Source organism: Heloderma suspectum, chromosome 4 (genome assembly GCF_057233095.1).
Source record: "Heloderma suspectum isolate Gila_16-S chromosome 4, 16-S_ref, whole genome shotgun sequence".
Classification (NCBI taxonomy): domain Eukaryota; kingdom Metazoa; phylum Chordata; class Lepidosauria; order Squamata; family Helodermatidae; genus Heloderma; species Heloderma suspectum.
Genome location: NC_139461.1, coordinates 212,334,006 through 212,349,467, shown reverse-complemented (window position 1 = coordinate 212,349,467; position 15,462 = coordinate 212,334,006). Strand labels below are relative to the sequence as shown.

At 44.0% G+C, this 15,462-nt stretch overlaps 1 protein-coding gene across 1 annotated transcript in view; it reads right to left on the bottom strand.

Moving 5' to 3' along the window:
- The window catches only part of ERICH3 (glutamate rich 3), a gene marked incomplete at its 5' end in the record, with an annotated part of 97,199 nt that overhangs the window by 45,809 nt on the left and 35,928 nt on the right, over positions 1 to 15,462 (bottom strand). The window contains 4 exons of the mRNA XM_084851638.1: positions 279 to 465; positions 8,122 to 8,302; positions 10,885 to 11,100; positions 14,670 to 14,831. Of these exons, the coding sequence (XP_084707764.1) occupies positions 279 to 465; positions 8,122 to 8,302; positions 10,885 to 11,100; positions 14,670 to 14,831 (746 nt within the window). The remainder of the gene's footprint in view (positions 1 to 278; positions 466 to 8,121; positions 8,303 to 10,884; positions 11,101 to 14,669; positions 14,832 to 15,462) is intronic.

Genomic DNA, 15,462 nt, shown 5'->3' with positions numbered 1-15,462 from the left:
AGTCAGATGCATCATGCCACATGCATCATATGAAATGTTCTCAGGCCCATGAAAGCTTATACCACAACATATGTGTTAGTATTAGAAGGTGCAATAGGATTCTTTGCTGTGTAAGACTTGCAAGGCTACTCTTCTGGAACATGGAATCAAAACCATCCAAGATGGCAAAACAGTCTACAGGTGTACACTTGAACAGGTGCAGGGCCCTGAAAAAAACCCAATCTGATGGCAAATTCAGGACAGACAGAACCAGACAAATATCCATCAGTGGTCCATACCTATAGCAGGGAGATGATCTTTCCACATTGACGAAACCAAAGTATCCATGCTTGCCCCCCAGTCGAGTGCCCTTCCGATGCTTATATTCACAGCAAGAACTTAACCGGTCCACTTGTATTCCATTGAGATAAAATGTGAGGCTGAAGGGAAAGCCATAATGCCGCTTGGAGATAAACTGAAAAGTCTCTGCAATTGAGGGAGGGAAAAACATAAGATGGTTTAGGGCTTGTTGACTGCATTTAAGGTGGGTCAAGGGCCAATTCAAATGTACAGGACAAGCGTGTGCACCATACTTCTGGGCTGTACCACTTCAGACAGCGGGTCGGAGATGGCATGTTTGAAAGCTCTCCCTTATCAAAAGCATCCTGTATGTGTATGGAAAGGTAGTAGTTCTGGGAGAAGGCTAGACTAAAACCTTCTCTGCTGTGCTTTCAACATGCAGAAAGTTCCAAATATCCAAGTTTGAAATCTGCAGTTTGCAGTGGCATAGTCCAGGAATGTCCTATGTGGTTTTCCTGCATGTTTCAGTTGGATCAAAGACATTACAAGTCATAGGCTTAAGCGTCTGTTGTCTTTAGGATGGCCAGGTGTCCTGTTTGTAAAAACAGTCCTCTATTTGAAGGTTTGATGGGCTGCCCAGTTCAAATCTATTTTAAAGTCAAAGAACTGGAAGTAGGGATGTACAAAAGTCACTTAACTTTCCACGGATTATGTTCATGGGGGGGGAGGCGTTCCGTTCCTCCCCCCGGAATCCTCGACGGCCGGCTGTGCTCTGCAGCGGCTCCGCAGAGCAGCCAGCCAGGCCCAGGCCAGAGCCGTCCGCAGCCAGATTTCCAGCCGCGGAGGGCTCTGGGTAAAAAAAAAAAAAATGTGTACGCAAATGGTGGCGGCTACGGCCACCGCCATTTGTGTTCCTTATTTTTGGCCGTCTTAGTCTACGTAAATATTTATGTAGACTATGACAGCGAAAATAAAGGGGAATGCAAATAGCTTAGCGGGCGCTATTTGCGTCCCTTTTTGATTCACCGTTTTAGCCTACATAAATATTTATGTAGGCTAAAACAGCGAATCAAAAAGGGACGCAAATAGCGCCCGCTACGCTATTTGTGTTCCCCTTTTTTTTCGCCGTAATAGTCTACATAAATATTTACATAGACTAAGATGGCGAAAAATAAGGAATGTAAGTGGCGGCGGCCGTAGCTGCTGCCATTTGCGTACGCGTTTTTTTGTTTTTTAACCCAGCCGTGATCACGTCTCTGTAAAAAAAAAAAAACACCTCCAGACTGCAAATGGCAGTGGCGGCAGCCGGTCGGAAGACCAGCCGCCACAGCCGCCGCCACAGCCGCCGCCCGGAACATCCACCCCAGGTAAGTCTCGTCCCAGGGGAGATCCGCGGATGGGCGGGGGGGGGGTGGCAGGCCAGTCCACCACAGATTTCAGGGGGCCGAATGCACTGGCATTTGGCCTCACCGAGATCCGTGGCGGAATTCTCTGACATCCCTAACTGGAAGAAGGGAGAGCATGGGCGTTGAAGCTGCCCATCAAGAATTAGCACCTGGATAGCAGACTGAGATGACACACAGGTCACCTAGCTGGTCTTCATCACTATTGTGTGATGGATTGTATTTCTATTTCTAGTTTTTATCTCTCAATTTGCATTTATAAATGTATATTAGCACATGTAAATGTTATGCAAATTGGTGTCCTGTTTTATCCTCTTTTTTGGCGATACATAAGTAGCCACCCTAACCGAAATACTCTACAACAGAAGGCTTATAGAGCAAATAATAATGATTCTAAAATACTTGTGAGCCTGGAAGGTAGAGTGAGCCTGCATGGCTTGTTTGCAGCCAAAGTATCTGTTGGGCCATCTGCCCTTGTACCAATCTGCCCATTCACTAAGATCATAATCTGAGGCTCTTGTCCAGCTACCTTCTCATGTCAAGTGGGCGGTGACCAGTCAGATATGCTTTTAGGTTATGGTACTACACCTTTCCCCTTCATGGATCACTGCCTTGTTGTGGCAAAGGGGCTTGCGTAACTCAGTGAAGCCATAAGCTATTCCGTGCAGGGCCACCCAAGACGGACAGGTCATGGCAGAGAGTTCTGACAAAATGTGGTCCACTGAAGAAGGAAATGGCAACCCACTCCAGTATTCTTGCCAAGAAAACCCCATGGAACGTATCACAAGGATAAAAGATATGACGCCGGAAGATGAGCCCCTCAGGTCAGAAGGTGTCCAATATACTACTGGGGAAGAGCAGAGGGTATTTCCAAGTAGCGCCAGAAAGAGTGAAGAAGCTGGGCCAAAGCCGAAAGGACACTCAGCTGTGGATGTGTCTGGTGGTGAAAAGAAAATCTGATTCTGTAAAGAACAATATTGTTTAGGAACCTGGAATGTAAGGTCAATGAATCAAGGTAAGCTGGAGGGGGTCAAACATGAGATGGCAAGATTGAACATGGACATCTTGGAAATCAGCGAACTAAAATGGACAGGCATGGGTGAATTTAATTCAGGTGACCATCATATCTACTACTGTGGGCAAGAATCCCTTAGAAGAAATGGAGTAGCACTCATAGTCAACAAAAGGGTGGGAAAAGCAGTACTGGGGTACAATCTCAAAAACGATAGAATGATCTCAGTATGAATCCAAGGCAGACCATTCAACATCACAGTAATTCAAGTCTATGCCCAACCACTGAGGCTGAAGAAGCTGAGGTTGATCAGTTCTATGAAGACCTACAACACCTTCTAGAACTAACACCAAAAAAAGATGTCCTTTTCAGCATAGGGGATTGGAATGCTAAAGCAGGAAGTCAAGAAATCACTGGGATAACAGGCAAGCATGGCCTTGGTGTACAAAATGAAGCAGGACAAAGGCTAATAGAGTTTTGCCAAGAGAACACGCTGATCACAGCAAACACTCTTTTCCAACAGCACAAGAGGCTCTACACATGGACATCACCAGATGGTCAATATCGAAATCCGATTGATTATGTACTTTGCAACCAAAGATGGAGAAGCTCTATACAGTCAGTAAAAACAAGACCTGGAGCTGACTGTGGCTCAGATCATGAGCTTCTTGTTGCAAAATTTCAGCTTAAATTGAAGAACGTAGGGAAAACCACTACTAAACCATTCAGGTATTACCTAAATGATATCCCTTATGAATATACAGTGGAGGTGACAAATAGATTTAAGGGATTAGACCTGATAGACAGAGTGCCTGAGGAACTATGGACAGAGGTCCATAACATTGTTCAGGAGGCAGCAACTAAATCCATCCCAAAGAAAAAGAAATGCAAGGAAGCCAAGTGGCTGTCTGATGAGGCTTTACAAGTAGCTGAGGAAAGAAGGGATGCGAAAAGCAAGGGAGAAAGGGGAAGATATACCCAACTGAATGCAGAGTTCCAGAGAATAGCAAGGAGAGACAAGAAGGCCTTCTTAAAAGAACAATGCAAAGAAATCAGGAAAACAATAAAATGGGAAAGACTAGAGATCTCTTCAAGAAAATCAGAGATATCAAGGGAGCGTTTTGTGCAAAGACGGGCATGATAAAGGACAAAGAAGGCAGGGACCTAACAGAAGCAGATGAGATTAAGAAGAGGTGGCAAGAATACACAGAAGAACTATACAGGAAAGATCTTAATGTTCCTGATAGCCATGATAGTGCGGTCACTGAACTTGAGCCGGACATCCTAGAGAGTGAAGTCAAGTGGGCCTTAGGAAGCATTAGTAACAACAAAGCTAGCAGAGATGACAGTATTCCAGCTGAGCTATTCAAAATCCTAAAAGATGATGCTGTTAAAGTGCTGCACTCAATATGCCAACACATTTGGAACACTCAACAGTGGCCACAAGACTGGAAAAGCTCAGTTTATATTCCAATTCCAAAGAAGGGTAACGCCAAAGAGTGTTCAAACTACCGTACAATTGTGCTCATTTCACATGCCAGCAAGGTTATGCTCAAAATCCTACAAGCTAGGCTTGAAACAGATGGGAGTACCAGACCACCTTACCTGTCTCCTGAGAAACCTGTACGAGGGTCAAGAAGCAACAGTAAAAACCAGACATGGAATAACCTATTGGTTCAAAATTGGGAAAGGAGTACGACAAGGCTGCATATTGTTGCCCTGCTTATTTAACTTATATGCAGAGTACATCATGAGAAATGCCGGGTTGGATGAATCACAGGTCGGAATTAAGATTGCCAGGAGAATTATCAACAACCTCAGATACGCAGACGATACCACCCTAATGGCAGAAAGCGAAGAAGATCTAAAGAGCCTCTTGTTGAGGGTGAAAGTGGAGAATGCAAAAGCTGATTTGAAATTCAACATTAAAAAAACTAAGATCATGGCATCTGGCCCCATCACTTCCTGGCATATAGAAGGGGAAGAAATGGAAGCAGTGACAGATTTTACTTTCTTGGGCTCCAAGATCACCGCAGATGGTGACTGTAGCCATGAAATTCAAAGACGCTTGCTCCTTGGGAGGAAAGCTATGGCAAACCTAGACAGCGTAGTAAGAAGCAGAGACATCACCTTGCCGACAAAAGTCCGTATAATCAAAGCTATGGTTTTCCCAGTAGTAACGTATGGCTGTGAGAGCTGGACTATAAGGAAGGCTGAGCACCGAAGAATTGATGCTTTCAAACTGTGGTGCTGGAGAAGACTCTTACGAGTCCCCTGGACTGCAAGGAGGTCAAATCAGTCCATCCTAAAGGAAATCAACCCTGACTGCTCCTTGGAAGGACAGATACTGAAGCTGAAGCTCAAATATTTTGGCCACCTAATGTGAAGAGAAAACTCCCTGGAAAAGACCCTGATGCTGGGAAAGATTGAAGGCAAAAGGAGAAGGGGACGGCAGAGAATGAGATGGCTAGATAGTCTCACCAATGCAATGAATATGAACCTGAGCACACTCCGGGAGAGAGCGGAGGACAGGAAGGCCTGGCGTGCTATGGTCCACAAAGAGTCAGACATGACTTAACGACTGAACAACAACAACAACCACACCTTTGGAATCCTCTGCCCAGGAAGGTTCACCTGGGCATGTGTTGTTCTCATTTTGATGTCAGGCAAAGCCTTTTCTTTGTTTTAATTTTCCAGGGCTTTTAAATTTGTAACCCTTTGAAGCCACCTTGAAAAAAATGTTAGTTTCTTTCCTGTTGCTTTGTATCATGTTCTATCTGCTGTTCATTTTGGTATTTTAGTGACTGCTTGATTGTAATGTTTCTATTTTTGTGATGAGACAGCCTGCGAGCACTCTGTAGTGAAGGCTATGGGAGTTCTGAAAGTTTGAGAAACATGAATCAAGCACAGCAGCCAGAGTGGTCCAATAAGCAGAAGCTCTGCTTGACCAGAGAGTCATCCGATGCAGGTATCTTCTCATCAGTACATCTCCACCAAATAGTAACCTGCCTCATCTGTTTCATTTTGTTGTGAAGATAAAGAAAGTAATTATAAAGCACTTTGCTTACTACATTGCCATATCAATGAAGACATAAAAACAACCACCACCAAACCATCCAGCTTTCCAGATAATGGGGTTTCCTTGTCTTTTCAGCAGAAACTCCCCACTTGACATCCCTACTTCTCTTTGAAATAATGCCCCCTCCAATCCTTAGGATTTCTTAAAAAAAAAAAAAAAACCTTCCTTCCACTTCCAAGTGGCCACCAAATCATGTTCATTCTTCAGCATCTCCAAGATCCACTTTTTCTCCCTTTCTAAATACTTAGAGTCTTGTCATTACTCCAGTTACATCCCATCTAGGCTATTGTAATCTCCACCTTACTGGCCTTCCCTCTTAGGGTCATGCTAGTGGAGACCCAATTCACACAAGCAGCAATTACGTGAATGGATTTTTAAAGTAAAGAGCAGTGTCTGCCTCCCCCTCAAACAGGATCAGGACCCTGGTGTGGGGGCAGTGGGTTTACCACCACCACTGCCACCATGGGTCCATTCCAGATCAGGCACCTTGCCACGCATACTATTTGCACTGTAAGAAATGCTTCTGCCAATGCACATTTTTCATCCAGTGCAAATAGAAGGTGCAGAGGAACCGATCTGGATTGGAATCACAGCAGGGGACAAAGGCTTAAAGCCCCCCTACATCCCACACTAGGGTCCCAATCTGCATGTGACTTACATTTTAAATGCCATTCATACAATTAGTCTAATTTGCCCCTTACTCTACCTTCCCATTCTCATCTTGCATTGCTGTGATCTTAAGCCTGTAATCCTTATTTTAAAACCTTGATCAAGAAAATTCTCTTCTCTTAATTATATTTACTGCTTGTCTCCTCTTACATTCCTGTCTCTATTCAGTAGAATCCTATCTGCTTCTTTGATTTTTCTCCCACAAGCTATCGTTGTGCCTTTTGTCATACAGCTCTGAATGTATGGAACAACCTTCCCCACTGCATTTGGCAAGCCAATTCCCTGTCTTCCCTTCCCTCAAGTCCTTCCTTGTGCCCCATTTCTTGAACACAGCATTCTCAAGTATCTCCCTAGCACTCCCCAGAGGTGCAGAACCTCAGGCCAGGAGGCTAAATCTGGCCCACCTTGGGTCAAAATCCGGCCTACCTGGAGGCCAGATATTTATTTCATTTCATTTCTATCCCGCCTTTTTTCCTCTTGCAAGGAACCCAAGGTGGCTTACATTATCCTCCTCCTCTCCATTTTATCCTCACAACAACAACAACCCTGTGAGGTAGGTTGGGCTGAGAGTCTGTGACTGGCCCAAAGTCACCCAGTGAGCTTCCATGGCCAAGTGGGTACTAGAACCCGGATCTCCTGGCTCCCAGCCCAACAGTCTCACCACTATACCACACTGGCTTTCAGATGGTCATGCCCCCTTCCCCTGGCCCACTCACTTCCCCCAACCTCTGGTGGTTTCCCGGCATTTGTGCAGTTTTCCCCATTCTCAAAGATTAAAATGCCTCTCCTATAGCTTAGCTACTGGCAGTAAAAGCCTGACGCTGGGGTTTTTTTTAAAGCCTTGGCCCCACCAGTTTTGCCCATCACTAAAATTCAGCCCCCAACTGCCTCTCCAAAATGGAATTCGGCCCTCAAGCTGAGAAAGATTCTGCACCCCCGCCCTAGGCTCTTTTTTTGTCAGTTTCTGCACTAGCAAATGAATCTCAACTACCCTTATCCTGTAAATCCCCAACCTCTTCCCCTGTTACTCTCCAGTTCATCTAATACAAATTGGACATGGGCTACATAATTTCCACATTCCATACAGTGCCTAGGACTGTGTGGCAAATGAAACACTAACTAGTAATAGAAAATATGTCTTTCCTCACCTTAGCCCAATACCATGGCAGGAGATTAATTCTACCCAGCGTGCTATCCTTCCCTCGTTTCCACTGGTGATTACACCTGGAACAGCTCCACTTAAGTCAACATCGTCGCCATTGATTCACATTCAGAATCAAACCTCAAGCATGTATTCATTTCCCTTCTGGAGCGATAAACAGCTCACACTGATATATTATAGCTTCTTGTACGCAGATAATTTGGTATTCATTTTACCCCTGCAAGCATTTTATTAACCATACATCTCCATCCAAAAATTAATCTAACCTGCTGTATTTTGTTAAATCACCCCTGTACATCCCTTCCTTCCATAATTTGCAAAAGTAATTGCAGCCTCATTTTCAATCATGAAACAGTAAATCCAGACTTAGTTTGAGGCAGCTGGTATATAAGTCCCTGGACGCGCATAACGAGACTGAGCTTCACGGAAATAATTTTGCTACCACTTCAACAGTTTATCCATATAAAATAAGAGTTTGCCAAAATTAAAATAAACTCTTGGGCCTTTTCATGCTCACCTCCCTCCAGGAGTTTGCCTCTGTACACACATAGGTTTTCTCCTCCGCAGTGTTGTTGATATATTTTTATTTCCTCTCGATAATCTAAAAGCTCATAGGACAGATGCACGGTTTTTCCCAAATAGACCATGGTAACATACGCATTGCTTTGTACTTGAGGCTTGTAGAACTTCCCTGCATCCTACATTGAAGAGCACAAAACTCCATTGAAATACCTGTACTTGCATCACCAACATTTGCTCCTGTATTGTACTATTCCAAGATTGATTTTGTGTTGTTGGCATTTAGCAAACACCTGTTGAATGTTGATCATGAATAACTGGCAACTTGGCATAGGCAATGGTTCTGCTAAAATCCAAAGCAATCACCTACACCTTTCCCACCAGCTCACCACATGTTCCTTATAACACTGCTGATGTCGTAGTGGTTACACACAAATAAATAAAACTGCCAATATCATACTGCCCTTATACAAATCTATGGTGCAACCACACTTGGAATACTATGTGCAGTGCTGGTGGCTACATGTCAAAAAGGATATTGTAGAGCTGGAAAAGTGCAGAAAAAGGCAATCAAAATTATGATGGGCTGGAGCAACTCCTCTATGAGGAAAAATTAAAATGTTTGGAGCTTCTTAGTTTTGAAAAAAAGCCAAGTAAGAGAGGACACAATTGGGCTTTATAAAATTAGGCACGGTGTGGAGAAAGTGGAGATTTTCTCTCTCTCTCTCTCTCTCTCTCTCTCTCTCTCTCATAATACTAAACTCAGGGTCATCCAATGAAGCTGGGTGGTGGGAGATTCAGGACTGATAAAAAAAAAAGGAAGCATTCCTTCACACAGCACATCGTTTGGAATTTGCTGCCACAAGATGTACTGATGGCCATCAACTTGGATGGCTTTAAAAGATATTAGACAAATCCATGGAGGATAAGTCTACAAATGCCTGCTAGTCTTGATGGCTATATAGTACCTCCAGAATTAGAGGCACCATGCCTCTGAATACTGGTCACTGGGGAACAATGGTGGGAGAGTGTTATTGTCCTCATGTCCTGCTTGTGGGTAGGGATATCTCATATGCATCTGGTTGGCCACTGTGGGAGACATGATGCTGGACTAGGTAGGCCTTTGGTCTGATTCAGCCAGGCTCTTCTTGTGTTTTATGCAAAAGGTCCTCAGTCCAACCCCTAGCATTGGAAGAACCTGTCTGAAACCGTGGAAAGCTGCTGCCAGTCAGTGTAAACAATACTACGTTAGACGGACCAATTGTCTGACTTGATATAAGGCAGCTTCCTATGGGCAGTATCCAACGGTGTCATTCCACAAACTCAAATAGCACTAGCAGAGCTCTGCTGAATCTTTCCACTGTGCAAGCGCTTGCACATTACACTTACACAATTGGTTGCACAACCAGTTGAACAACCATGCTTGCACCAATGTAACTAGTTGGATTCTCCTCTTGTGCATCATTCGGAACCTAGTTTCCACTAGTGCAACATCATTTGCACAAGTGGAATTACACAGTTGGATACTGCCCTATGTTCCTAACTAACTGAAATGCATGAAAATTTGGGGGAAATCTGCCTGCTTGTCTCAGGGCTGGCCCAAGACATTTTGCTGCCTGAGGCACAGCAGCAAATGGCACCACCACCAGCCCCCAAGTCAAAGTGCACTATACTCAAGGCTAGTCCAGTTCTTTTGGCACCTGAGACAGAAAATCCCACGAACACCTCTGCCCATCTCTGGTAGAAAAAAATACAGTAAGAGTAAATGAATAACTAACAATTTGCTTCCTTTTTGTGTCACCAAAAATCTGCTGCCTGAGGCAGCCACCTTACTCTGCCGAATGGTAGAGCTGGCCCTGTTGTAAATCTATCATTCTCATTTTCGGATTATATGGTATTACCAAGGCCACGTTTGACTCCTTTAGCATAAAATCTGTACAAAGTAGCCAACAAGCTGAAATGTCTCCTGACATAGGTCATTACATGGGGAAAAGGAAACCTTGAGGTGAACGGCAGTCGAGTAGGAATTACAGGGAGGTTTGTGGCTGACACTCCAACCCTTGCACATTTGCCACTTTTATAGCCCCTGACTTTAATCATTAATCTAGCATGTTAAACTGGGACCTGTTTAACTATAGACAAATGATATGCCTGCAACATGCACTGCTTTCAGTTCTCCCGCATAATGGAAATAAAATATATTGCTCTGCCTACTAAGAACCAAACCTTAGCATATCAGTGCATTGCTGTTTGATAGTTAAGATGGGATGCTAGAAGCACTATTTAAATACATCTTCTCCAGCTGGTAGTAGCAGAGATCTATTACACTCCCCAAAGGGATACTCTTTCTTCCAGAGTTACAATCTGTAGATGTATCCATCTATATTCTCCAAGGTTTGCTTGGGAAACAGGATACTGAGGAAAGCTAAGGTTACTCTTACTGAAAAATGAGATTCTGGAGCACAGTTCTCTTTCCAAAGGATAGGGGCTATTCCCAATTAATGTATCATAAAATAGTGTGATATTATGAATGCTGCCTTAATTTTCCAGGAAGGAAGAATCTGGATGAGCCATCTTGACTTTAAAGGAAGTGAACTACATATTGATTAGGTCTGTGCGAGGCAAGAGTTGGGGGACACATTTCTACCCAAACCTGCAGGACTTCAGCACTTCTTCACAGAAGAGCTGCATTATGAAATGACCCAATGGAGAACAAAAAAGAAAAACCAAACAAAGAGGCTGGAGGCAAAAGATCTATTACCCTCATTAACAGTTGGTCCAAGCCATTTGGTGCTGTTGCTGGGCGAAATCGTCGACCTCTCGATGTCCCACCTTTCACTGTGTTGATGTTCTCACTTTTGGGTGGTGGCAGTGGAGGAATAGGTGTCACATAATTGTTAATGATGGGAAGTCGGTATGGGGATATTCCGGTTGAATAATCCACTGAATGCATAGGGTTTAACACCCCTTTGTCTCCCTGAAAATTTTAACGACAGTTAATATTCATACTTAGTTAATTGTTATGCTCTTAACAGCAGCAGTTGATAGTCCCTTTTGGACAGAATTTTCCAATCACTGTGTTTCAAGGGGAGGGGGATATTTATTTAAAAAATCTAGATCCGCCTGTTAATTTTTTGTTTGCGGTACAGATTCCCAGTTAGCACAGATCCTTTACTCTTTAACAACATTTAGCCACCTTTTGTAATTCATAACTAAGGCTCTTAACGAGTGTTAGAATGGTTGCTCGTGGGTGGAACAAGATTAATAAACCAGATTAGTGACTGTTGTTGTTTTTAAAGTAGTTCAGATTTATACATCTGGAGAAGCTGAGTGTGGTGTTGCATATATGTGGCCCTACTTTAGTCTCAGGACAAGTGCCAGCACCTGCAATCTGCAGGCAGCTGCCAGGGCTGCAACAGGACCTACTGCTGATACCTGCACTGAGGCTCCTTTTAAATCCTTTTTCAGCCCAACACTCCTAGCAGCACCAGGCGGCTGGGGCTGGGGCTGGTGACATTTATAACGCCTCAGAAGTCGTGTTGCTCTGGGACATCATGGGAAATGTGAATGGTGCTCCCCCTCCTCAGCCTCCCCAAGGCTGCTGGGAGCACTGCCGCCAGAGAAGCCCAACCATGGTTCATCAATACATAAACCTGGGAACCAGCCCTGCTTGGTCCAATGTGTCATATTAGCTTCACAAACCTGAAAGCCCATCCCAAGTGCTCCACAGCCAGTTCTGGGTCTCAGCTTTCAGTGATATTTATTGTCCCCTAAAGTTTAATTTTGCCTCTGTCTGGGTCCTTTGCTTTTATGAAGCAATGTATCACGTGGCAAATCTGTTTGCCACATGTATGCCAGTGTTTGCCACAGCGAACAGTACGTGAAGGGGAAACATATGTTTGTAAATGTGAAGTGGGCATGTGCCAAAGAACATTACTCAATGACTCCGTGTGTTTACAAACATGTCCCCCTGTACACTGTTTCCGGAAAGGAATGGTGTCGCTCCAGCCAGCACATTTGTTGCCTAACGTTTGCATTTGCACTTTGCAAAGCATCCCCAATCTAGTAGTTATAAATATACTAGTGACTATCTAATCTGCATTCCAGTCATGAATCTGACTAATCACATGCCAGATCATGGGCGCTCGGTGACAGAGACAATTACCAAGAAGGTGCAAAATCAATGGAATTGATTGGCAGTAAGATCCAGGACGGACAAAAGGAAGTACTAGTTCACACAGTACCCAATCGATTTATAGAATTCGCTACCCAAAGATGTGCTGAAGGCGACTGGCTCAGATGGCTTAAATGGAGGATTAGACAAATTCATGGGGGATAGATCAATGGCTATTAGCCATGACAGCCAAATTAAACCTCCATGTTTAGAGATGGTGTAAATACCAGTTGCTCTGCTTCCTGGAAACAGGCCCCTTATAGGAAACAGGATGCTGATGTAAGCAGACCTTTGGCATGACCCAACAGTGTCTTTCCTATATTCTAAAGTACTCGATCAGATGGCTTTATGCCAGACCTTGGGAAACTGTGACCCCCCCAGATCTTGTTAGACTACAACTCCCTTCATCTTCATGCCCACTGGCCATATTGGTTGGGTCCAATGGGAATTGGTGTCAAACAACATCTGCAGAGCCACAGATTCCCCGGACCTGGATTATACTGAAGGTCAGCTTCCAATATTCAATCAGTTGTAAGAGTGACATTGCTGCATATAATGTGACATAACATTTTAAATTAGTATTTGGGCAAATAGTGACTTTCCAGAATTGATGGTTTGTTTTTTTGTTCCCATATTCTTCAAGCTGTGCCCAACAGAAGCTAGACAAAAGGCAAGTGTCTGGCTAAGGAGGTTGATGGGCAAGTATCAGGCAGCCACAGTCATCTGCATGATCGTATGCCATGACTTCTGCACACATGCAGAATGTGATACTGGACACAGAATTCAGCCGCATTGGGAATTTTTGCTTCCATGTTTTTAAAAACCAAGTGTCTAGCCCGTATGCATGTGAAGATGTTTCGTAACTCCTTGCTCCTCTCCATGACCAGCAAAAGCAGACAAAATTATGCAAAGTGGAAAAAATCACGACAGACTACAGAAAATAAGAAAAGAATCACGTAACTTTGCTTAATTTGGGTAATGCAGGCTGCAAAACCAACTATTTTTGGCGCAGTCTACATTACTAGACCGGCTAGGAGAATTTGCTAAGAGATGAAAGGTTTTTTTGTCCTTGCAGAAGGGGACAGAGTAGCAGCTGGTGAGGGGTTATGGTGCGAACAGTATCGAAGTGATGCACTGCCTTCCTTGATTCTGCTTGCAAGAATTAGAGCTAGACTGCTCACATCATCAAGCACCCCTGCTTTGAATCCTCACCACATCCCTAATTTCTAGTTCCTATCGGCCATGCTGGAAAGGGGGAGAATGGGCCTCTAAAACTTCATGCGGCCACACTTGGAATACTGTGTCCAGTTCTAGTCACTACACCTAAAAAAAAGATATTGTAGAGCTGGGAAAAAAAGTGCAGCAAAAGGCAACTAAAATGATCAAGGGGCCGGAGCATCTCCCCTAGGAGAGGAGGTTACAACAGCTGGGATTGTCTAGCTTGGAAAAAAGGAGGGTAAGGGGAAACGTGATAGAGGTGTACAAAATTATGCCTGGTGTGGAGAATGTGGATAGGGAGACATTTTTCTCCCTCTCTCAAAATACTAGAACCTGGGGTCATCCTATGAAGCTGATTAGTGGGAGATTCAGGACAGATAAAAGGAAATGCTTCACCCAGTGAAGTTTAACACAGTTAAACTGTGGAATTCGCTACCACAGGACGTAGTGATGGCCACGAATTTGGATGGCTTTAAAAGGGGGTTGGACAGATCCCTGGAGGAAGAGGCTATCAATGGCTACTAGTCTTGATGGCTATGTGCTACTTCCAGTACCAGAGGCAGTGAGCCTATGAACACCAGTTGCTCGGGAACATGGGTGAGAGGGTGCTGTTGCACTCATGCCCTGCTTGAGGGTTCCCAGTTGGCAGCTGGTTCGATACTGTGTGAACAGAATGCTGGACTAGACAGACCCTTGGTCTGATCCAGCATGGCTCTTCTTATGTTCTTATATTCATGCACTTGCCTAACTGCAGAGGCTGATAATGTCATTTTAATTACCGAAGACTGAAAGAAAACAAAGTCCAAGATCTAAGCAACGTGTTTTGGCAAAAGTCTAGTATTAAAGAGTTTCACCTAGCAGTATCTGAGCAGGGAGTTACACTTGATTACAACCAGCCACCCATCAGACCAATGACAACTTCTGTAAAGGCAGAGGCTGACACAGAACCAGCATAGGACAATATTAACCATCAAATAGACTCATCTAAATAAATACCCTTCATGGACATTAATGGAAATTCACTCAACAGCGAGCAGTTTGCTTTCTGCTATCCAAAAAAGGTGCACTGGGTGATCCATTATGTTTGAAGGTACTGAACAAATGTATAACCATTCTTTCTATTACAGGACTTGCATAAAAGAGCAAAGTCTAACCCCACTGGCCAAATGATGATCTTTTTCAAGGCTGAGGAACTTGGGTCTGGAACTCGGAGCAGCCTTCGGTGCAGACTCTGTCGTGGCGTTGCTGTAAAGTGGCTGCAGTCGGACAGGATGCTGTATGTTCCCTGGTGCAGTGCTTGGTCGAGGATAGGAAGCCTGGACAATTTAAATAAATGGAGGGGAGGGAACACTTAAGAGGATACAGCCAGGCACGTTTCTGAAACCTAAATGTCACTCTGTGGTACGACTTGGTATTTTTGTTTCGAAATGGCTATGCCAAGGTCTTGCACACAATAATGTATATTCATTACACTAAAAAGGAACAGCCCATAACAGTTCAAAGAATCAGACCAGGTGCTCTGTGTGCTTACTTGTCAATACCGTACTCAGACAGATCTAATATGGGGAAATTATGTAGATGATAGTTGCATAAGGAATTACTTGTGGAACAAAGCAGCTTAAAAAAAATACTGCCATTCCACAGCGAGAGCATGAAGTTATTTTTATACTTTAGGGAGCGCCTTCTCCCCTATGTCCCAGTCTGCCACCTAAGGTCCTCTCTGATGGCTATCTGCTGTGGCTGCCTAATGGGATATTGGCAGCCACGTGCAAAGGGACCTTTTCCTTCGCCACTGCCCAGTTGTGGAATGACCTGCCAGTTGAAATGCACCTGCTGACCTCTTTGAAGGTTTTTAAACAGGAATTAAAGCCTCTGTTATTCCGGCAGGCCTTCCCTTTTTAGAACTCTTGTTCCTTTTGCTGACTCTTGTATGTGTTGTTTTTAAGC